The sequence below is a fragment of the Vulpes lagopus genome, chromosome 4, assembly GCF_018345385.1.
Source record: "Vulpes lagopus strain Blue_001 chromosome 4, ASM1834538v1, whole genome shotgun sequence".
Taxonomy (NCBI): domain Eukaryota; kingdom Metazoa; phylum Chordata; class Mammalia; order Carnivora; family Canidae; genus Vulpes; species Vulpes lagopus.
Window position 1 is genome coordinate 133,188,481 of NC_054827.1, and position 24,615 is coordinate 133,213,095.

The 24,615-nt window shown below is 37.9% G+C and overlaps 1 protein-coding gene across 5 annotated transcripts in view; it reads left to right on the forward strand.

Moving 5' to 3' along the window:
• SMIM14 (small integral membrane protein 14) overlaps positions 1 to 24,615 on the forward strand; it is a 97,164-nt gene that overhangs the window by 13,774 nt on the left and 58,775 nt on the right. For all 5 annotated transcript variants that reach the window (XM_041753085.1, XM_041753087.1, XM_041753084.1 and 2 more), the window contains one exon: positions 23,836 to 23,945. In XM_041753085.1, the coding sequence (XP_041609019.1) occupies positions 23,871 to 23,945 (75 nt within the window). In that variant the 5' untranslated portion in view covers positions 23,836 to 23,870. The remainder of the gene's footprint in view (positions 1 to 23,835; positions 23,946 to 24,615) is intronic.

Here is a 24,615-nt window from a genome sequence, read left to right on the forward strand (position 1 = left end):
AATAAATAAATAAAATCTTTAAAAAAAATAAAACTAAAAAAAATTATGAATCAGGATTCAAATAAGATCTGTACATTGCATCTTATTTATGTCTCCTAAACCTCTTAATTATATCCCTGCCATGTTTTTATTTATTTACTTTTTGCCATTTACTGATAAATCTGAGTTAGTTTTCCTGGGTTTAGCTGCTGCATCTGAAATTTTCTTTCCTTATTTTAAGAGTTAATGTATGATCATTATATGATACTTAAAATGTGTAAAGCGCAAATTAAAATCAGGTTACCCAGAGATACCCAATGTTGAAGTTTTGGTATGCATTCTTTCAACTTTTTTGAGCATGTGTTTTCCTGTGTTTTTTAACCGTGTACATGTGCTTGCTTATTTTTATATCCTTTTTGATATATACTTTAATTTTGTATTGTGATCATTTCCCCATGTCATTATGAGAGAAAATGAAGCATTTGGCTGCATAATACTTCAGAGTATGTATCATAATTTAAACATTCCCTTTTATCTAGACATTTAGATTGTTCCAGTTTTTCACTCTTATAAAATTATGAGAACCATCTTTGTATTTTAGATTTTTTTTGCTAGAAGCAGAATTAATTCAGAGGGCATGAACATTTTTTAACTTCTAGATTCATATTGCCTTAAAAGTTTTTATAGTTTGTCTTTTTTAAGATTTTTAAAATTTTTAATTTATTAATGAGAGACATAGAGAGAGAGGCACAGAGACTCAGGCAGAGGGAGAAGCAGGCTCCATGCAGGGAGCCCAGTCCCAAATTTCCAGGATCAGGCCCAGGGCTGAAGGCGGAGCTAAACCCGCAAAGCTACCCAGGCCTCCCAGTTTTTATAGTTTTGTAATCTCAAATCCGGTCTGTAGCTTACTTAATCTGTTTGCATATGTTCTATGTTATTAAGATGTCTTTGCCAGCCATATTAGTCAAATCTGTTTTTTTCCCCAATTCTTTTGCTCTTTTTTATTTTATTTGGGATTTTCTTTTTTTAAATGCACACAGTATTTTTTATTAATTTATACTGTTTTTTTAAGGTTTTTTTTTCTTTATTTATGATAGACACAGAGAGAGAGGCAGAGACACAGGCAGAGGGAGAAGCAGGCTCCATGCAGGGAGCCCGATGTGGGACTCTATCCCGGGACTCCAGGATTGCGCCCTGGGCCAAAGGCAGGCGTTAACCCCCTGAGCCACGCAGGGATCCCCTGCACACAGTATTAAGTTGTAGATTTGTTGGTGTTTTCCATTGTATGTAGTAATTCTTACACAACAGTCAAATAAATATTCGCCTTAATTGTTTTCTAGCATTACTGATGGGCTTTTTCCTTCTTAATTGCTAGGAGGTTTTCCTAGGACCATTTATTAATATATTGATACTGTCATTTATTTGTAATTCAGGCTTTGATGTATAAATAAATTCGTTTTGTGGTTGGTATGTTCAAAAAACTCTATAAAAAAGAATTTATTTCTTATTTAAGGTTATAGTTATTTCTTACCCTTACCCTCTTCCTCTACCTTCTTTTTTTCCTTCTTACCATCTCAGCTATGGTGTGTATCCAGATGTCTTTGATTCTGGATATGCCTTGGGAAAATGCCTGAAGCAAAACTAGCTAGTCCTTTTTCCTTTTGTTCTTTTTCATGTGTATTTTTAAAATGAATTTAAAAGTGAATTCCCATTTGCCTTTATTTATTATTTTTAAAAAAGATTTTATTTAGTTATTCATGAGAGACACAAGAGAAGCAGAGACATAGGCTGAGAGAGAAGCAGGCTCCCTGTGGGAAGCCCGATGCAGGATTCTATCCCCAGACCCAGGATCACACCCCTAGCTGAAGGCACTCACTCACCCGCTGAGCCATCCAGGTGTCCCCCATTTGCCTTTACTCGATTTGACAAATCATCATATCAACATTAGTAGTTTGTAGTATTTACAGTTTCAGTATTTTGATTTTTCTTGTTAAAGCTTCCACCAAAGAGTGACTAGGAGAAAAGAAAGGTAAACTCTTTTTTTTTAAGTTTTTAATTTTAATTCCAGTATAGTACACATAGTGTTATGTTAGTTTCAGGTATACAATATAGTGATTCAACAGTGCTGTACTTAGAGCTCATCATAAGTGTACTCTTTAGGGAAAGGTTATCTTTTCCAAACAGAGTTTGCAAAGAATGATTATCCCAGATTTAGAACAAAGGCTGATTTTAAAAGTACCCTTTGTAATTCTAAACCACCTTTGTGTGGTCTGTTTATATACTTAGTCATTTCTTGATGATGGGATTTGGTTCATTTTTTCTTTCTAAGATTTTATTTATTTATTCATGAGAGACATAGGAGGCAGAGACATAAGCAGTGTGAGAAGCAGACTCCTCACAGGGAGCCCAATGTGGGACTCGACCCCCAAACTGAGCCGAAGGCAGACACTCAACCACTGAGCCACCCAGGCGTTCCTGGTTCATTTTGTAATACGTTTACTTACAAAGTTTAGAAACCCTTTAAAAATATATCTATATCTATATATCTATATATCTATATCTATATCTATATCTATTGCCTAGAGTGGAACCTGATAGACTATCTTACAACCCTGAGATCATGCCCCGAGGTAAAATCAAGAGATAGATGCTTAACCGATTGAGCCACTTAGGTGTTCCAGCTTTTTATTATATATTAAGTCTGGCCAACAAATTCAGTGATGACAAGGGGTCAGATAGAGGGTTCAGAAAATTTAGCATATTTAGTACAAGAGAAAATTGAGATGCAATTATTGTTCCCAGAGCTAATGGTCATAGTAGGGGGAAGAACAAGAAGAAGCTTATTGTATGGTTATTCTTTTAAAAAGTTAATATTTGTTTGAATAGTTCAGAAGCCACAAAATGGTATATGATGAAGTGTCCTTACTACTTCTGTCCTTAGCCATTTAGGGTTATATAAATATAATTATTTTTAAATACTAAATTCTTAAGATTTTAGACTATTTGCAAGCATCTCTCTATAGATAAAAATTTACTAATGTGTGGGACTTTCGACATCAACCCTTAGTATTTTGGGTAGAATCATTTGTTTAATGTATGTAGGAATGTTTACATATATATACAGATTTACATACTCTTATGTAAATAAATACATAATTGATTCAAGCAGTAAAATGTAGTATAGAAACTTAGGAAAACAAGAAAAAACATCATCTGATCACCTTAACAGAACCTAGACTATCATTTTAATGTAGCCTAATTCTTCCCTGCGTTTAATTTCTGGGCATATAGTAATTCTACATTCCTTTTTTCCCGTAACCACAAGAATTTCACATTGAGCATACTGGATTTCTGACTCATTTCTTATGAGGGAAATGAATTTTTAGTAATATTGCTCTTGGAAGCAGGGCAGAAAACTAACCTTTATTGAAGAAGAAAACTAGAGATTGGCAACAAAGTAGGGAGGTTGAATAAGGGCACATATTTTTATAATGCAGCCTTGAGAAAAATAAAGGAAAACTCAAGTTGCAGTAATTCTGGGTTCTTGGACCTGATTGCTTTACTTTGCTTTTGTCCTCTTCCTCCTCCTCCTTTTCTTCTTTCTTTCTTTTTTTAAAGTAAACTCTATACCCAATGTGGGGCTTGAACTCATGACCCCAGGATTAAGAGTCACATGCTCTACTGACTGAGCCAGCCAGCACCCCCCTCCCCCTTTAGAGAATTAATTTGAGATGTATAGAGGATAAGATGCCATTTTGTTATGTTTTGATGTAGGTACTAGGAGGATTTATTTTAAGAAGGAAAGGAAAACACCTTTCCGAGTCCTGCATTCAGTTTTCATTGGAACCTCAGTGGAGCAGAGGCAGCAGAAGCAGCAGAGGCAGCAGAGGCCAGAGACTCCCAAGTTATAAAATGTAAAGGGGGTAAGGGGGAGCCCTGGGTGGCTCAGCGGTTTGGCCCCTGCCTTCGGCCCAGGGCATGATCCTGGAGTCCTGGGATCGAGTCCCATGTCGGGCTCCCTGCATGGAGCCTATTTCTCCTTCTGCCTATGTCTCTGCCTTTCTCTCTCTCTGTCTCATGCATAAGTAAAATCTTAAAAAAAAAAAAAAAATCTACTTAAATTACTTGGAATTCTATAGGGAAGATTTATTCCTTTCCAGCCTTCTGTTTCCCCTCCTCTGTTGGAGTATTTAAAAATAAACCACAAATAATACATGTCATTAGTAGGAATATTTTTATAGTCCTTTTTTTTTATGTTTATTTTTTAGTAACTTTACACACAATGTGGGGCCCAAACTCACAGCCATGAGTCTAGAGTTTTTAAGAGTTGCATGTTCTGTGACTGAGCCAGCCAGGCACCCCTGTGGTTCTTGATACATATCCTCAAATTATTTTTTAGAAGTGTTGTAGCAGTTAACTACAGGACTAGCAGTGTATGAGTAAACTTTCATTGTACTGTTGTACTTTCTGTGTTCTGTTTAAGTGAAAGTTCACATTAATTTGCATGTATTCAATGACTTAGTTAAGGTGACCTTTACTTTTTTATTTTTTAAAGATTTTATTTATCGGGCAGCCCAGGTGGCTCAGCGGTTTAGTGCCGCCTTTGGCGCAGGGCGTGACCTGGAGGCTCTGCATCGAGTCCCACATTGGGCTCCCTGCGAGGAGCCTGCTTCTCCTTCTGACTATGTCTCTGCCTCTTTTTCTCTCTGTGTCTCTCGTGAATAAATAAATAAATTCGTAAAAAAAAAAAATTTATTTATTCACGAGACACACAGAGGGAGAGGCAGGCTCCCTGTGTGAAGCTTGACGTGGGACTCAATCCCAGGACCTCAGGATCACAACCTGAGCCAGAGGCAGACGCTCAACCATTGAGCCACCCAGGTGCCCTATTTTTTTTTAATTAAAAAAATTTTTTTTTTAAGTAAACTCTATCTCCAGTTTGGGACTTGAACTCAAGATCAAGAGTCACATGCTCTACGGACTGAGGCAGCCAGGTTCCCCCCAGGGTGACTTTTTTATGTTTGTTAATTAGCTATAGTGACTCATTTAGGAATTATCTTTTCTCTTGGGCTTTACCTATTAAAAAAATTTTTAGAGACTCTTGGCTATTTTAACTCTTTTGTCTCTTAGAGACTTAAGAGATTTATCTATCATTTTGCTTACAAGCCCTTAATTTTTAATGATCCTCACAGTTTCGTCTTTTTTAAATTAAATATTTTATTTATTAATTTGTTTATTTATTTATTTGACAGAGAGCACAAGCAGGGGGAGCAGCAGACAGAGGGAGAGGGAGAAGCAGATTCCCCATAGAGCAGGGAGCCCTTTTGAGGGGCTTGATCCCAGAAACCTGGGATGATGACCTGAGCTAAAGACCGCCGCTTAAGTCGCTGCGCCACCCAGGTGCCCCAGGGTTTTTGTCTTTTTTTTCTTTGTTTTTTTTTGTCTTTTATTCAGATTTCATGACCACATCTTTCTCGGTCTTGCTGTTTTTTTAATTTTTATTTTCCTGTTTATGTTATATTTACCTACTTGTAGGAAATTTGTTATCCGTTGGTGAAGCAAGAAGTAAACAGTTTAAGGCCCTTTATAGGTAAAGGTCATGTAATGGTAGTTCCATTCCAAATTAATGTGAGAACTATTGTAGGTTAATTTAGCATATGACTGGATTATTTCCTTTAAAAATTCATGACTGAGGGCAGCCCGGTGGTTCAGTGGTTTAGTGCCTGCCTTCAGCCCAGGGCGTGATCCTGGAGACCCTGGATCGATTCCCACGTCAGGCTTCCTGCATGGGGCCTGTTTTTCCCTCTGCCTGTGTGTCTCTGCCTCTCTCTTTCTCTCTCTGTGTCTCTCATGAATAAATAAAATCTTAAAAAAAAAAAAAAAAGACTGAGTCTTCCAAGCATTTTGTATTAAAAGCATTTTTGAATATTTACTGTTTTGCCGTGTGTTATAAAAATCACTCGTTTAAAAATGACTTTTATAACCTTCAAACCTGTGTTAACATTTTATTATATTTTGGGATTTTTTTTTTTTTTACCCCTAGGCATTTGTAAAGTTCTCTCTCTCTCTCTCTCTTTTTTTTTTTTTTTTTTTAAAGATTTTGTTTATTTATTCATGAGAGACACAGGCAGAGAGAAGCAGGCTCAGTGCAGGGAGCCAGATGTTGGACTCAATCCCTGGACTCCAGGATCACACCCTGGGCTGAAGGCAGGCACTCAACCACTGAGCCACCCAGGCATTCCAAGTTTTCTCTTTTAAAGGCTTTTCGAATTAAAGGCATTTCGAATATTATAAGTTATTGGTTTTGTTTTTTAAAGATTTTATTTATTTATTCATGAGAGACATAGAAGCAGAGACACTGGCAGAGGGAAAGCAGGTCCCCCGCAGGGCGTCTGATGTGGGACTCTATCCCCAAACTTCAGGGTCACACCCTGAGCCTAAGGCAGAATCTCAACGCTGAGCCATCCAGGCATCCCGAATATTATAGGTTCTTAAAAGGATCTAACCAAACCAAATATTTTCTTCTGTAAGAGGAACCAAAGTGAATTCACATACACATACTAACATAGAAATGCTTTTCTCCCTAAATCTTTAATGGCTTGGAAGACATTTTTTTCCTTCATGGGAGTCCTTAACCTCTATAGTAACAAAAAATAGCTCCAAAATGAAAGAGCTTAAGTAAATTATCAAAAAAAAAAAAAAAATCTAGAGTTTATTGTTACCCTTCAGTTCTGTCAGCATATCCCTGGAAGAAATCAGTGTTAGTTAAAATATTAAAGAAAAGTAAAATACTTTCCAAATATTATTTCATATTGTCATTGGATGTTATTTTCAATGACTGTCTTAGGATTTTAGATCTGTTTTTTATGATTTGTAATTTTATTAACTCTTTGGCTAATAGTCTGAGAAGATAGATAAATATTTAAATAGAAAAATATGTAAAAATAGACCCTTGCGAATCTGGCTTTGGAGCCAGCTAGAAGGAAGAGAAGCAAATAACCTATAAAAAGTTCTCAATCTGGGACGCCTGGGTGGCTCAGCGGTTGAGCATCTGCCTTTGGCTCAGGATGTGATCCCTGGGTCTGCGGATTGAGTCCCACATTGGGCTCCCTGCGAGGAGCCTGCTTCTCCCTTTGCCTTTGTCTCTGCCTCTCTTTCTGTGACTCTCATGAATAAACAAATCTTTAAAAAATAAAAAGTAACCAATCTTACTATGATACAACAGTGGTTTAATACCAAATAGAAAGCTGTAATAAATAAAAAGAAGCTATAAAGAACTGCTAACATCAGTAAGACAAGTTTGAAAAAGAAATATAAATGCCAATAAACTTGAAAAGATATTGCAGCCTTATTGGAATTAGGAAATAACAATGAGATATATTTTTGGGGTCTGACATTCTGGCACAAATTTTTTTGAGCGTATCCATGTTATTGTACTATCAGTCACAATTAATAACATGTACTACTTACTGTTAATAGCATTAGAATTGGCAAAAGCTCTTTGTGTATGACCTTAGGTCTAGAGATGTAATGTTTTTTTGTACTCAGCCCCATAAAAATATAAGCACAAAGATATTTGTTGCTATGTTATATTTATTTTAAAAATTGTAAAGTTTCATGGGCGACTGGCTGGCTCAGTCAGTAGAGCATGCAGCTTTTGATTTCAGGGTCATGAGTTTGAGCACCACGATGGGGTAGAGTTTGCTTAAAACATTGGCAAGTCCCTATGTAATCTCTACTAAAGGAATGCTAAAATTGTATGTTCATGTTTTTGGAGTATTGTGTAGACTTTAAAAAGAATGAAGTAGGGGCGCCTGGGTGGCTCAGTTGGTTAAAGGTCTGCCTTTGGTTCAGGTCCTGATCTCAGGGTCCTGGGATTGAGCTCCAAGTCAGGCTCCCGGCTCAGGAGTTTCTCTCTCCTGCCCCTGCTGCTCCCTGTTCATGTGCTCCTCTCTCTCTCTCTCTCTCTCTCTCAAGTAAATAAATAAATTAAATAAAAATCTTTAAAAAATAAGTGAAATCCCAATAAATAAAATATTTAAAAAATAAAAAAACAATTGAAGTAGAGCTTTTTATGTATTGACAGGTGTGAGGGCTTTTTATGCTACAAAAAGGCAAGTTGGCAGAATGTGTATCTTTAAGATCCACCAAAATGATTAATGTGTATACATATTTATAAGAGTATAAATATATATGAAAAGACCTTGGGTATTCACACAAGACTATCAGCAGTGGTACCTCTGGGGAAAGGGAGGAGAGTTGGGGAGGGAGGAATGGAAAAGTTGACATTTTCCATTTTACTTTGTATACTTCTGGGGATACCACTGATACCACGTGGTCTGATAAAAATAAGTAACACTGATAACTTTGCAGTTTTATGATTTGCTACAAAGAGTGTTTAGCATCATTAAGAACCACTTTTAATGGGACGCCTGGTGGCTCAGCAGTTGAGCATCTGCCTTCAGCCCAGGGCGTGATCCTGGAGTCCTGAGATCAAGTCCCACATCGGGCTCCCTGCATGGAGCCGGCTTCTCGCTCTGCCTGTGTCTCTACCTCTCTCTCTGTGTGTCTCTCATAAATAAATCTTAAAAAAAAAAAAAAAAACACTTTTAAGAAGTTTACTTCCTAAGGAATCAATCCTGTCTACAAGCATGTAATTCCATGGCATAATTCTAGAAAATAGAGGTATGAGACCACACTATCTACTTTTTCACCTTTTCCAGAGTTATAAGTAGACAATTAAATTTGGCTCTCTGCTCGAACTTCAATTAAAAATAAATAAATAAATTTGGCTCCCCGAAGGTGAAATCAGGTAAATTAAACCCACACAGCATGAACTGGAGTGTTAAAGGTTCTAACAGCAGATAATGAACTGTTTAACAGCCCTGGAAAGTTCCCTAAGCATGTAGAAACAGGATGACTCAGCTGACTTATTACTGCTGAACTCTACTAGGAAATGTCTGCGTTGCAGTGGAAGGAGGAAATGACTTGGATCTGAGGGATACAGGGAATTGCATTTGCCCTCCCAACATTCAGAGTGTTTCCTTTCACTTCTTTTCTATGATAGGAGTTGTTTGAGAGCTTTAGATGTATGCACTTGTTTTGTCCTTTATGCGGCATAAAAAGCAACCTATCAATTGTTGGTTAACTTATGCCTGCAGTCAGATTGCTGTTGCAAATATTAATTGTAATAGGAAAGTACTGATGTAAAAGTTATATGCTTATTAAAAATTTGAAAATATGAAAAAGTAGAATTGTATAGGAACTCTGTAGAAGCTGTCACCCAACTTCAATAATTGTCAACAAGTGGCCTGTTTTATTTCATCTATGTTTATCTATGCCCACATTTAATTCCTTCCTCCTCTGGATTATTTTGGATTTTGAATTTTTTCAATGTATTCATATTTTCATGACTTAGGCATTGCAATAAAGCTGGTTGTCTTCATGAGTCAAGTCTGTGACTTTGGTATTTAGCATAGATAGATCTCTTGCATTAGGGACATGTTATTTAAGAGAAGGACATCAGAGCCATTGTTTTAATACCCTTATAAGTATTTGTAAAATACCCTCCTGTACCCTAAAATAAATTCTAGGTATTTGTAAAACAACCCAAATAAATTCTGATATACCAGAATTCTGATTCAGTAACCCAATTCTGTCTTGCCCACGATACAGCAGCTTCTTAATGTCTCTGGACACAAGAGATTTAATTTTTTTTTTTTAATTTTATTTATTTATGATAGTCATACAGAGAGAAAGAGAGAGAGGCAGAGACACAGGCAGAGGGAGAAGCAGGCTCCATGCACCGGGAGCCCGATGTGGGATTCGATCCCAGGTCTCCAGGATTGCGCCCTGGGCCAAAGGCAGGCGCCAAACTGCTGCGCCACCCAGGGATCCCTGGACACAAGAGATTTAAATGTGAGATGGGATTAGTTAAGTTTTTTGCTCTAGTGCTTAGCTGCTGGTGTGCATTGACACTTGTTCTGAGATCCTAGCCAAGAGAGAACTCTTTCCATTGTGTTTTCAGAAAAATAAGGAATCTTATTTTTTAAAAAATATTTTATTTATTTATTCATGAGAGGCAGAGAGAGACAGACATACGTAGAGGGAGAAGCAGACTCCCTGCAAGAAGCCAGATGTGGGAGTTGATCTAGCATCCCAAGATCACATCGTGGGCCAAAGGCAGATGCTCAACCCCTGAGCCACCCAGGCATCCCCGAAACAAGTAATCTTAAAGTGGAAACTACTAAGTGAAAACTGCTGAGGAGTACTTAAAACAGCTCATTTATGTGAAGAAATCTCCACAGAAGCATAGCACTATTGAGGAATGTCCTATTTATAAATACATTTTTCTCATTTTACCGGAGGCTAATTAATACTACCATATACTTTAAATTCTTGTTGATTTACATGCTTCTGGCATATGTAGATGCAGAGAAAATAAACGTCAGAGATTCAGCAAATATTTATTCATTGCTGTGGCTTAAGCAGTGAAGGAGGTATTTGGAGACAGTGATGACTAATACAGGTTCCTGCCCTCAAGAAGCTGGGCTTTTTGGAGGTGGGAGGTACTGGTGGTATTGGTGGAATCCAGTTTTGTTAATCAAATGGATTAAGAGCTGTTTTACAATTTTTATAGGTGATAGAAACAGGTCTCCCTTTAGTTATAAAAGGCAAATTGTTAGCACTTCTGTGTTCAGAAGTTACAGAACTGGGTAGCTATTAGGCCTTTTAGTATTTAAATTTCATTAAAAAAAATCTTATGATACCTTTTAATTTCAACTGACATTTTTTTTTTTTTTTTTTTTGCCTGGGGTGGCACAGATAGGAAAGAAAGGAGGGAGGGAAGGAGAAGGGAGGACCAGTACTTGTAAGTGGACATTTGCTTGTGGATTTGAAAAGACAGGTGAGAAATAGGCTTTCAAGAGTGAATTTTATCTGCTTATAAAGATCTTATTTATTCATAAGAGACAGAGAGGCAGAGACATAGGCAGAAGGAGAAGCAGGCTCACAGGGAGTCCAGTATGGGACTCGATCCCCAGACCTAGATCACACCTGAGGCAGACGCTCAACCGCTGAGCCACCCAAGTGTCCCTTATCTGCCCATAAAGGTGGGATATATTTACTTTCAGAGTGTTCTGTGTTGGATATGTGCAGTAAGTTCTCTGACATGAAAGCTAATCATTTTTAAGATTTTATTTATTCATGAGACAGACACACAGAGAAACAGGCTCCCTGCAGGGAGACTGAAGTGGGACTCCATCCTGCAACTCTAGGATCACTTCCTGAGCTGAAGGCAGATGTTCAACCACTGAGCCACCCAGGTGTCCCTAATCATTTTTTTTTTTTAATGGGGCTCGCACAAAACAGTAAAGTAGTCAGAGTTCATTTTTGGAATTTCCTGCCTTCTGGAGAATTAGGCTCTCCAGCTTAGATGGCCTGCAACTTCTGTTTCCCCTTCCAGTTCCCACCTCCCACCTCCCCTTATCTCAGGCATACAGATCTCAGAAGGTACTAACTAGGTGGGAAGTAGGTTTGCCCCGACTGTTCTGCAACTTGCTTTCACCTCAGTCTATCTTGGATATTTCCCCAAATCATTACAAAGAAACCTGCCTTGTTTTTTTTGTTTAATATTTTATTTATTTATTTGAGAGAGAGAAAAAGAGCATGAGCAGGGGGAGAGGAAGAGTGAGGACAAACTGACTTCCCGCTGAGCTCTGGAGCCAGCTGCGAGTTTCCATCCTAGGACCCTGAGACCATGACCTGAGCAGAAGTCAGATGCTTAACTGATGAAGCCTCCCAGGTGCCCCATGCCTCATTTTCAACAGCTGTGGAGGATTTCATGAACTCATATTATTATTTATTTAATCAGAACTATAGTGATGAAGGATACACATTTTTTTGCTCTCATAAACAGTGAACATCCTTATATAATAGCATTGTATGCTTATTTGGATATGGATATACAAGTTGACTAGATAAATTAATTTTTACCAATCTTTGGATAGATGAAAGTGATAATTTGCACCTCTTTTATTTTTTTGTTTATTGGCTCTGTATTTTCCTATGAACATGATCTTTGCTTTTTTTTTGTAAGATTGCTATTTCTATATTGATTTTTCAGAGTTCAGTATAAATTAAGGAAATTAACCAGATATATGTTGCAAGTGTTTTTCCAAGTTCTTTGTCTTTTTATTTCACAGTATATTTTTGGTGTGTGAAAACTTTCATAATTTTTGGCTGTCAAACTTATTGATCCTGTATAGTGTCTTGGATTTATGTTGTTTTGCAAGTATTCCAGTTGTCTTCTTGTTACATATTTGTGACTTTAAGAAATTAAACTTCTGTGTTTTGAAAGTCTTAATATATTAATGCACACACATTCATTGTAAGAAGTATTTAAAAATTAACAAAGTGAAAGTCTGTTTTAAGATTATATTCTTTTCCCTAGAGCTAACCACTTACTAAGTTGGATGTATATTTTTCCAGTCTTTTATATATGCATCATACTTCAATTAAAAAAAAACAGTTATCTTACCATTTATTAAATAGTTGATGGTTGGAAGTGGCACCTTTGTCATATTCTAAATTTCCCTTAAAAATCATGGGTCAGTTGTGGATATTCTAATCCATTGCTCTAGTTGCTTTAGTTGCTGTTTCTATGTGTGGCCTTATTTTAAGAAGTTAAATCAGTAACACGTCTAGAATTTATTTTGGTTTAAGGAATGAGGGTGGAGAACCAGCTGTGCCCTTCATCATTTATGGAATAATTTGTCAATCTCCGCCCCCCTGTGATTTAATATGCTGTCATCAAACCTAGATAATTCTAGAAAGGACATCATTATCTCTGACCTATTGAAAGAGCATTTTGTTTAGGCTTCCTATATTGACTAGCTTCCCTTATATCAGTTTTCCATAATACAGCCAAGGTGATCTTTTCAGAACATGCCCTTTATGGGCTTCACATTACTATTTGGATGAAGACCTAATCTTGAACATGGCCTAGAAGACACCCAGTGTAACCTATACCCTTGACCTCCCTGGTCTCCTTTCAGACTACTCTTGTTCTCTGGATTCCAGCACATTCGTGCCAGGGGCTTTACCCTATTTTTCCTTTTGTGTCTGGAATTCCCTCTAGACCCCAATCTTCATACCTCTACTTCTGTCTTGCCCTGTTGTGTTCCAGTACATCCTTCCACTTTCAACTCAAAATTAACTTCTTGATAAAATCTTCTCTGACTTTCTAGCTAAGTTTATTTTATTTTATTTTTATTTTTTTTCCTACCTAAGTTTAGAACCTGTATGTGCTTTCTCTCTCTCTCTCTCTTTCTCTTTCTCTCTCTCTCTCTCTCTCTCTTTTTGTATATTTATTTAATCTCTACTTCCAACATGGGGCTCGAACTCAAGACCCTGAGATCAAGTCACACGTTCTTCCAACTGAGTCAGCCAGGTGCCCCTCCTTTTTTTTTCTTTAATGACAGCTTTTTTTGAGATGCAACTCACATGCCATATGATGCATCATTTAAAGTGTAAAATGCAGTGGTTTTTAGTATAGTCATGGAGTTGTGTGACCATCACCATAATCAATTTTAGGTCATTTTTTTAATCCCAAAAGAAAACAGGTACCAGTTAATAGTCCCCATTTCTCCCCAAACCCTCTAGTCCTGGACAACCAGAATTAAAAAAAAAATTTTGGCAAAATATAAAATATGTATAAGAAATTTTGCTATTTTAACCATTCTTTCAAGGTTATAATTGAGTTGCACTAATTACCTTCATGATATTGTACAATTACCACTACTGTGCATTTCTAAAACTTTATCACCCCAAACAGAAATTCTGTATTCTTTAAGCAATGACTCTCTATTCACTTCTTCCTCAGCCCCTGGAAACCACTGTTCTGCTTTCTGTCTGTATGAATTTTCTTATTCTAGATATTTCATGTAAGTGGAATCATACAGTATCTGTCCTTTTGTGTCTGGCTTATTTCACTTAGCATAATGTTTTCATGGCATAATCCATGTGTCAGAACTACATTCCTTTTTATGGCTGAATAGTATTCCATTGCATGCATATACCACATTTTGTTTATCCATTTATCAGATGATGGCCAAATGGGTTGTTTCTACCTTTTGGCTATCATGAATAATGCTGTTGTAATAGTATATAAATATCTGTTTGAGTCCATTTTCAAATCTTTGGGGTGTATACCTAGAATTGGAATTGCTGGGTCATTGAAAAATCTTTTTTTTTTTTTTTTTAAGATTTCATCTGTTCATTTTAGAGATAGAGTGCAAATGTGACTTGGGGTTGGTGGGGGAGAAGCAGAAGGAGAGGGACAAGCAAGATTTCTACTGAGTGCAGAGCATAACTTGGGCTTGAGATCAAGCCTGAGATCATGACCTGAGCCGAGATGGAGAGTCAGACACTCAGCCGACTGAGGTTTCAGCCCTGGATTATTGATAATTCTTTGTTTAACTTTTTGAGGAACTACCAAACTGTTTTCTAGAGAGACTACATCGTTTTATGTTTCTACCGGCAATATAGAAGTGTTCTAATTTCTTCACATCACTTATTTTATTTTTTTTTATTACTGTCATCCTAGTAGGTATGAAGTGGCATCTCATCGTTTTGATTTTTATTTCCCTAATGATTAATGACATTGAGCATTTTTTCATATGCTTATTGGTCATTTGTGTATCTTTAGGGAAATGTCTGTTCAAGTCCTTTGCCCATTTTAAAATGGATTATTTTTTTCTTGTGTTACATTCTTCATATGTTCTGGATATTAAGCTTCTCAGATATATGCAAATATTTTCTCTTATTTTGTGGCTTATGTATTCAGTTTTTTGGTCCATTTCTCTTTTATAGCATTTACAAATTTGTATTTATAATTTAAAGAATACTTAGGTTAATATTTGTCTTAACCATTAGAATGTGAACACTGTTAGGGAAGGACTGTATCCATTTTTGCCCATTTTTATATTTCTAATGCCTAATTAGTTTTTGAATGAATGAAGTTCCTTTAAGTTAATTTATGAATTGTTTCATTGATCTCTTTTTTCCATCTTAAGTATTAGTTGTATCCCATCTTAGCTTCTCACTTGTTACACTTATTTTTCAAAATCTTCCCAGTTATTTTCTGGCTATTGTTAAGTTACTTCATGCACCACTCAACATTGGTATCATTTTTAGATAACTTTGTCTTTTTTATTTCAGAGGGCTTTCTTGGTAGGATGAAGACTGCAGAGTTCTTTTTTTTTTTAATTTTTTTCTTTTTTAAAGATTTTATTTATTTGTTCATGAGAGTACAGAGAGAGAGAGAGAGAGGCGAAGACACAGGCAGAGGGAGAAGCAGGCTCCATGCAGGGAGCCCCATGTGGGACTCAATCCTGGGACTCCAGGATCACGCCCTGGGCCGAAGGCAGGCGCTAAACCGCTGAGCCACCCAGGATCCCCAGTTCTTTTCATTAGTTTAGGCTGTTACAACAAAATACCAGAGACATTGATTTGTCATAGTTCTGGACTCTGGTAGGTCCATGATCAAGTTGCTGGCAATGTCTGATGAGGGCCCTCTTCCTAATTTGTAGATGGATGCCTTCTTGCTGTATCTTCACATGGTACAGAAAGAGATCATCTCTCATGTCTCTTCTTTAAGGACATTTATTCCATTTATAAAATCCACTCTCATAACCTAATTACTTCCCAAAGGCCCTACCTTCAAATACTATCAAATTGGGGGTTAAGGCTTCAACATATTATTAAATAACAAAAATTCAACTGAGTAGATTTATTTATTTTTTAGATTTTTATTTTTTTAAAGATTTTATTCATTTGAGAGAGTAAGAGCACAAGTTGGGAAGAGAGGGAGAAGGAAAAGCAGACTCCTCACTGAGCAGGGAGCCCAATGTGGGGCTCTATCCCAGGACTCTGAGATCAAGACGTGAGCCAAAGGCAAGGTGCTCAACTGCTGAGCCACCCAGTCCCCCAAGATTTTTTTTAAGTGATCTCTATACACAGTGTAAGCTCGAACTTATAACTCTGAGATCAAAAGCTGCATGCTCCACTGACTGAGCCAGCCAGGCACCCCTCAACTGAGTAAATTTAAAAATGAAATTAGTTTTATCTGACAGTTCATGAATTAGACAGCATCCTGTGTAGCAAATAGAAAGGAGCTCTGCTGAAGTATAGAAAAAGAAAGATTTTTAAAGACAGAAATGGAAATGATTAGCAAAAGAATGCATTGTTTCAGGCAAGAGCACATTCCTAATGGGAACAGTAGGGTTTATCAGGAAGATTATCTCACTAGTGCTAACTAGGTAATTCCATGTTGACTGGTTAAAGGTTGTATTCCTGGGAAGTCAAAACTTCAGTTAGGTTGTATAGTAAGTTTTGGTTTGTTGGTGTGTGGTTTAGCACAAGTGACTCCATTTTGGTTTGCTGTCTCCTTTTTAACAATTCACCTCTTTTGATGAGACTTGCAGCTTAACTGAGAGGTGTGATCAAAACTTAAAGCATTAGTGCCACTTTTAGCTCTGAGGATCTCACTCTTCTGTTTTTTGTTTGGGATATTCACAGGTTGTGACATTTTTTTTCTTTTTTGTTTAATCTCTGTGATAGGCCACAACTTGAGGTTCACAGTATTTTTTAAAAGATTTTATTTTTGGGGTGCTTGGGTGGCTCAGTCAGTTAAGCATCTCACTTCACATCAGGTCATTATCCTAGGTCATTATCCTAGCAACCTCAACAGGGAGCCTGCTTCAGATTTTATTTTCAGGTACTCTCTACATCCAACATGGGGCTTGAACTCACAACCTCAAGATCAAGAGTCATACGCATTACCAGCTAAGCCTCCAGGCATATGGGATTCACATTTTTTAAGTCAGTCATTCTCTTTGTTCCTTTTTTTTTTTTTTCTTTTTTTATTTAAGCAATCTCTACACCCAACACAGGGTTCGAAATCATGATCCTGAGACAAGAGTTGCACGCCTCTTCTGAGTGAGCCAGCCAGGCACTCCTCTTTGTTCTTTTTCTGATGTTCTCATCTTAGATCATTTGCATGGTGGTTAGCAGCTAGGAACATTCAGGTAAAGCTTTTGAAAAAATACAAGGTCCCAGGGAGATTATTATGATTATTAGATTCAGGATGATTTCCCAATGTTTAGAATACGCTTTAAAGCTGTGGTTCCCAAGACTGAAACCATCAAAATCAACTAACTCAGAGAAAGACCCTGCTGAAGGAGGGCAAGTTTTAAAGCCAAGTGGCTTGCCTAGTGATCTTATATAACTGAGTTTCAATGTTCCCAGAAATGTTAATCAAGGTGCAGCAGGTAGTGGTGGTCACAGCATGCACACCTCCTTGCTTAGCTAAAAGATAAATAAGGGCCATTCTATTATAAAAAAAAAAAAAAAAAAAAAAACAGCTGTGGGGGTTAAAAAAAAGCAACTGTGGCCAGTCAGCCTTAAGAACTGTTGGGTAAAAAAAAAAAGCAATTGTGGCCAGTCAGCCTTAAGAACTGTTGGGTAACACCTTTGACTCAGCAGTTGAGCATTTGCCTTCAGCTCAGGGTGTGATCCTAGAGTCCGGGGATCTCCCTGGAGGGAGCCTGCTTCTCCTTCTGCCTGTATCTCTGCCTCTTTCTTTCTGTGTCTCTCATGAATAAATAAATAAAATCTAAAATAAATAAAAAAGAACTTCTGATGGACAGCTATTTGGATTTTGCAATACTTTTAAGAGTAAAGGAGAGGTTTCTAATTGTAGCCTCATTTAGACTTACTCCTGACTGTGGAAGTAGGGCCCCGCCAAAGAAACTGAATCTTGAATCATGAAAGCCTCCTGGTGGGTTTTTTCTAACTTGGCTCTGTAAATTCAGGGGAATTGATCAATGAAGTATAGCAGTTAGGGGCACACTGAGATAACCAAAGAGGCACTGCCTGGCTGTGTACCAGCGCTCTAGTCATTTACAGGCCCCCAGGATAATGATGACCACCATAGACAAAGACAAACCCTGTCCAGGCACAAACCATTCCCATTAAGGTAGTACTGTTACTAGATTAATTCATAGGGATGACTGTGTTTGTTCATTCAAGGCACAGGTCAGTTAGGTTTTCTTTTTAGCTTGAAATAAAAAAGCTTTTTTTTTTTTTTTTTTTTTAAGGTTTTTATTATTTATTCATGAGAGGCAGATACTGGAAGCCCCATGTGGGCCTTAATCCCAGGACCCTGGGATCACAACTGGAACCGAAGGCAGACATTCAACAATGAGCCACTCAGGCGCCCCTAAAAAAGTTGTTTTAAATTCCAGAGGTTACCCCACTTGGCAGTGGCCTGGGAAATATGGATGATGGTATTATGTTTCCAACCCAGTACCGCAGTAAAGAAGAGAAAGGGAAGAAGGGTTTCATGTTAAGTATGAGTGTTAATCCAGTGTTTGGGAGGAAGCACCTCCATGTCAGCTAATCTTCCTAATCAGCTTGATTTGGAGGTCTCCAGTGTTTGCATAGGCCCAGATGTCAGGTGCAGTTTTTGTCAGCTGTGAGATGTGTATCCAGGGTTCAAGTTCCTATCTGGATAGTGAGGAGGACCTAGTATAGTCCCTTCCAAGGAGATTTGAGGGCAGTCTTTGTTCTTAGTGATTCCAAATCAGGAGAGTGGAAGAAAACTAGTAACAGTAGCATGGTATGTTTTAGCCAGATATTTGAGGGAACCTGGAATTTAGGATCCAGTACCAATTTACATGCCTTTTTTTTTTTTTTAAACCAAAAACACACTTCCTGGTTTCCTTGCATAGGGAGATGTTTCCCTTATTTCCTAGAGCTTAATTACATATGTTAAAGTCTTTCAGCTCTAGAAACCTTAATTTCTTGTGAAAGTAAACAGTTGTGAACTGTCATTGCATTAGCATCTGTGGCTTGGCAAACTTTAAATACTTTATGTAATTTCTAGAAACGTACTTTTCCCAAGTATCTTTAGTTCTTCTGTAAAAGGTAGCCAAAAATCGATAAGCCTATGTTCAATAATTAGTGTTTTAATATTTTATCTTATTTGGAAACGATCTGGATATTAAATGAATTTAACTTAAATCATTATCTAAATTAACAAAACTTCACGGTTTCAGGTTATCAAAAAGGTTTGGAGGAAACTAAAGTTTACCCTACAACTTTTTATTCTATATAACGTCTTTTTAATTGTTTTTAACAATCATGTTTAGATTATACACACAAGCCATTAGACAGAGTCAGCCATCACCCCCAAGCTTTTTTTTGGCTGACAGATTTTGTGAGAGATCAAATGAATTTATTTGATTAGTAAACCCAGGTAGAATAAAAGTTTTATATTTAATATGATAACCCAAAAGATATGTCTGTTTTAATTAAATCAACATACTTAAGCTAGCTTTTATACTGAAAAATTATCCTAGATCATGTTTGGATTCATTTCTGAGATTTACAGATACTTAAGCACTTATTTTTAAGACCGTTAAACAGAATTCTTTTTTAATTTTTTTTTTTATGATAGTCACAGAGAGAGAGAGAGAGAGAGAGAGAGAAGCAGAGACATAGGCAGAGACATAAGCAGGCTCCATGCACTGGGAGCCCAACGTGGGATTGGATCCCGGGACTCCAGGATCATGCCCTGGGCCAAAGGCAGGTGCTAAACCGCTGCGCCACCCAGGGATCCCAACAGAATTCTTTTTTAAAGTGAGCTCTATGCCAAACGTGAGGCTTGAGCTCACAACCAGAGATCAAGAGATGCATGCTTTACCAACTGAGCCACCCACGTGCCCTATAGAGAAGATTTTTGAGATTTGTATTTGTTGAGGCACCTGGCTGGCTCAGTAGGAGGAGCATAGGGTTGTGAGTTCCAACCCCATATTGGGTGTAGAGATTACTAAAGAAATTTTTTAAAAAGGTTTTATATTTGTAGAGACAGGAAATCTTAAGGAGGCTCTCTGCTTTAGAGTTTGGGCTAGAGAGCTTTGTTTGCAATTTGAATTTTAAAAAGTGTCCCCCCACCCCCTTTTATTTTCAGTCTTAGGAATTGGGATGGTCTAGATAAGAGTTACTATTTAATATCAAAGGCACAGAGGAAGAATGCAAATTCCTCCCAGGACTTTGGTTTCCTATGGTCAATATTTATAAGCCTTTTGAAATAATGGGGGAAGTTTTGGAATTGGTAATAAAAGGAATTAGGTAAACTTTGAATTGCCTCTGGAGTTGCATTTCAAATTTTGCCAAGATTTGTAAGATGTAGACAGTTGCTCTAAATTCCTCAAAGAATTTGGTTGCAATTTGAATGAAATCATAGGTTGATCCACCCATCTAATTACATTCTTCTTTTTTCTCCCCCCCCTAGTAAATACTTTTACAAAGGCTTTAGGTGATTTTTTTCTTTCCTTCTGGAGACTTACTTTCATTTTAGCTTATGGGAGGAGTCCTAAAAAAAATACTCTTACCAGGCTCTGAATATCAGCTCTCAGTCTGACCAATCTCCAGTCACAGAACTACTTAGATTCTTTTAGGTATCTTGTCAGTTTTCACCTGGGACAAACTGCAAGCATTTCTGCCATATCAGATAACCCCCCCCCACCCCGGACGTCAGAGGGATCCCCGGGGAGAATGCAAAAGATAACTTATTTTTGTGTCTTTACTGGGTCTTACAGACAGATCTGGGAGAGCTGACTCTGGTAAGAATTTTTTTCCTTAGCCCACTTTACCAGTTTTCCTGGGATCCCATCTGTAGCTCTGTTTCTTACAGGAATTTGGCAAGATTTTTTTATTTTTAATGTTAGTTTTCCCTTGGCTATTTAAGAGAATAGTGTAGCAGTTTACCAGAAAATCTTAGAGTCCCATTTGGGAGGAGCCCTCCTTTGGGTCAGATACATTAACGTGGTTTACAGTCCATAAAGGAGGCTCAGACAGTAGTACTAGAATGAATCCTCAAATAAAGGAAGATAGAAGGAAGCAGTAAGAATTAGGGGATCCCTGGGTGGCTCAGTGGTTTAGCGCCTGCTTTTGGCCCAGGGCATGATCCTGGAGACCGGGATCAAGTTCCGCGTTGGACTCCCTGCATGAGCTGCCTACATGGAGCCTGCTTCTCCCTCTGCCTGTGTCTCTGCGCCCCCTGCACCCCCACCCATGTGTGTCTATCATAAATAAATAAATAAAATCTTTTTAAAAAGATTAAAGCTTTTTGCTTTTAGGTATCATTTCTGTCTTAGTTTTTCACTAGCCTTTTACAACAAATCTTTTAATGAGGCTATTTTGGAATTTTGAAGCCTTTTGGTGTCTCTTGCATACCAATGAAAATAGGCATCCCATTCTGTTTGATTTGGAAGGCTTGCTTTTAAATGTATTTATTAAATGATCTTATCTAATTGGAACATTTCTTGAAATGGCCATTATAATTCTAGGTTGTAATTTCTTGGAGGGCAATTTGGTAGGACCTTAGCCACAATTAGAATTTAACCTGCCTTTTCTGTGCAGCCATATCTAGCCATAAATGGGGTAAACTCACATTTTTGTCTGGCCACATTTTGGGGCTGCCAATATGATGGTTACCAAATCAGGATGTCAGGACCCAAAAAAGCTTAGTAAGATTTTGGCGGTTTTGTCGATGTATCTTCTGGACCATAGTTCTTAGGCATAAAATAAGCAGGAGTACCAGAAGGAAGTATGCTTTACTCTCTAGAGTTTAAGGATCCCATTACCCAACTTTGGTTTTCTTAGAAAGCTGAGCCTAGTACCTAAAAGGGATGTGCCTCTGGATTGGGAATTGCACAGTGTTACAGTGTACCTCATTGCACAGAAATTTTCTTGAGGTTGCCAGGTGACCTAGTGTCAACCTAACTAGTTCTGCGACCCACTTAATACAGGAATCTTTGGGTTGAATGATGAGTACTCTTAACAGCTTTTTTTTAAAATAAGATTTTATGTATTTATTCATGAGAGACACAGAGAGAAAGAGAGGCAGAGGGAGAAGCACGCTCCCTGTGGGGAGCCTGATGTGGGACTTGATCCCAGGACCCTGGGATCGTGATCTGAGCCAAAGACAGGTGTTCAACCACTGAGCCTCTCTAATAGCTCTTAAATGCTTCCATTGCCTACCAATTTTTGTGGCTTTTTCCCCCCTGAGATTCCTGTTAGCCATAACCCTTTATGCACACAAAATAAGACAAACACATGCACCCTAACATACCAGCAGCAACCAAAAGATGTTATTGTGGACTGGCCAAGAGATGGCCTTGCATACCATCACCAGTTCTCAGCATGGATTAAACCAGCAGACTTCAGTAAGTGGAGACTGTGGATTGGAATTGAGGAAAGGACTAAACCACCAAATCCCAGTAAGTGGGTACTGTGACCAGAACTGAGGAAAGGAATTCCAAACAACTGGGGAATTGTGGACCAAATCAAGAGGTAGAGAATCAGGTTCCAGATGGAACTGTGTGTCAGATGAAGCTGACCCACTAAGCCCTGGATTAAAAAGCCAGTTAGTTTAGGAGTTCAAGAGAAAGAGAGTAGAGCTCAGAACTGACAGGAAATTCCCAATGGCCCTCAGAAATGACTGGAAAGAAAGTGAACTAACTTCAGCAGTTCATGGGCTCCCACACCTGTGTTTCTTGTTGTCCCCAAAGCTGTCAGAAGTCTCCTTTGATCCTGTTGCTTTCACCAAATTTGTTAAATAAGAAAAATTAAACAGTAAATGTAAAGATCGTATTGGCTTTATTCAACAGTTCATGACTTGGGCAGCATCCCATCTAGTAAATAGAAAGGAGCTCTACCAAGCTGTAGAAAAGGAATTTTTTTTTAAGATTTTATTTATTTATTAATAAGAGAGAGAGAGAGGTAGACACACAGGCAGAGGGAGAAGCAGGCTCCTTGCAGGGAGCCCAACGTGGGACTCGATCCTGGGTCTCCAGGATCAGGCCCTGGGCTGAAGGCAGCGCTAAACCGCTGAGCCACCCTGGCTGCCCGAAAGGAACGATTTTTAAAGCCATAAATGGAGGGGCTCCTGGGTGGCTTAGATGGTTCAGCATCTGCCTTCGGCTCAGGTCATATTCCCAGGGTCCTGGGATCGAGCCCCACATTGGTCTCTCTGCTCAGTAGAGAGCCTGCTTCTCTCCCTCTGCTCACTGCACCACCCGCTTGTGAGTGTGCTTTCTCTGTCTCATTCTTTGTCAAATATGTAAAAAAAATCTTAAAAAAAAAAAGACAGAGGGAGAGTGTAAAAAGGAACTTATTAGCAAAGAATACATTTTTTTATGCAACGTCACCTTCCTAAGGGGAATGGAAGGAGTCTCTGGATGGATTATCTCACTAGTGCTGACTAGGTAATTCCATGTTGACTGGCTAAAGGTTACAGTTCTTGGGGTTGAAACTGCAATTAAGGGGTGCCTGGGTAGCTCAGTTGGTTAAGATCTACCTTCAGCTCAGGTCAAGATCTCAGGGTCCTGGGATTGAGCTCAGCTCCCTGCTCAGTGGGGAGCCTGCTTCTCCCTCTGCCCCCTGCTTGTGCTCTCTCTTGCTTCCTTTCTCAAATAAATAAAATCTTAAAAAACTCTGCAGCTAGATTGGGTATTAAGTCTTGGCTTGCTGACGTGGGTTTTAGCATGAGCGACTATTTTTTTGGCCCGCTGTCTCCTTTTTAACAATATGAATTTTAAGGAGGACACAAGCTTAGTCATATGTACATTATATAATCAATTCATAAATATAGGTCATTAATAAATATCAAGTGTCCTTAATTTAAGAGAATTACTATAAATCTGTATGATAATATGAATTTTTCGTAGCTCAAGAGAATTAGTAATGATGAATAGTAGTAGTCTTACAATATTTTTTTCTTCCTCCTAGATTTCAACAGTCAAATTAAATCAAGCTGGGCAATCATGGCAGAAGGTGGATTCGATCCTTGTGAATGTGTTTGCTCTCATGAACATGCAATGAGAAGGCTGATCAATCTGGTGAGATAAATGGGATAGTCCTATTTATCAGAATTAAACTGTACCCCTTTCTGTCCTATTTCTGTGGGAATGTTGGTTATTGGAGGATTTTCATCTGATTGTCACTAAAATTATTTCATAATTGAAATTCCACAATGGTTGAAGTCATAATGGTCAAAGTTTGCTGGCAATTCTTTTATTAGAGATAAAAACAGATTGCTGTCTTTATTTATGGTATATTTATGTTGGTGATATCACCATCATAGGTAAGTAACACGTGTATAGCCTTTTCTGTCTTGTATTATTGAATATAGTGTTTAGCTATATGGAGCTTATTTACCTGATAAATTGCTATGAAGACACAGTTCCTGTTGTGACATGGTTTAGATCCTACTGCAACAAATGACATGACAATAAAAATCTCTATAGAAAGCATTTCCAAATCCAAATCAATTATTTAATAGAGGCAGTTTTCTGAACAACAGGTTTTAGATAGTCTCATTGAATTGATGTGAGATTTGAATTTATAAGGTTTTTAAGACTCTCCTAAGTCTCTAGAATCTTAAATACAGGACATTTTATATATTATACTTTATACTTTTTATGTGGAAAAGAAAAAATTTGATTATTAAAAAAGTATATTATTGGGATCCCTGGGTGGCGCAGCGGTTTACTGCCTGCCTTTGGCCCA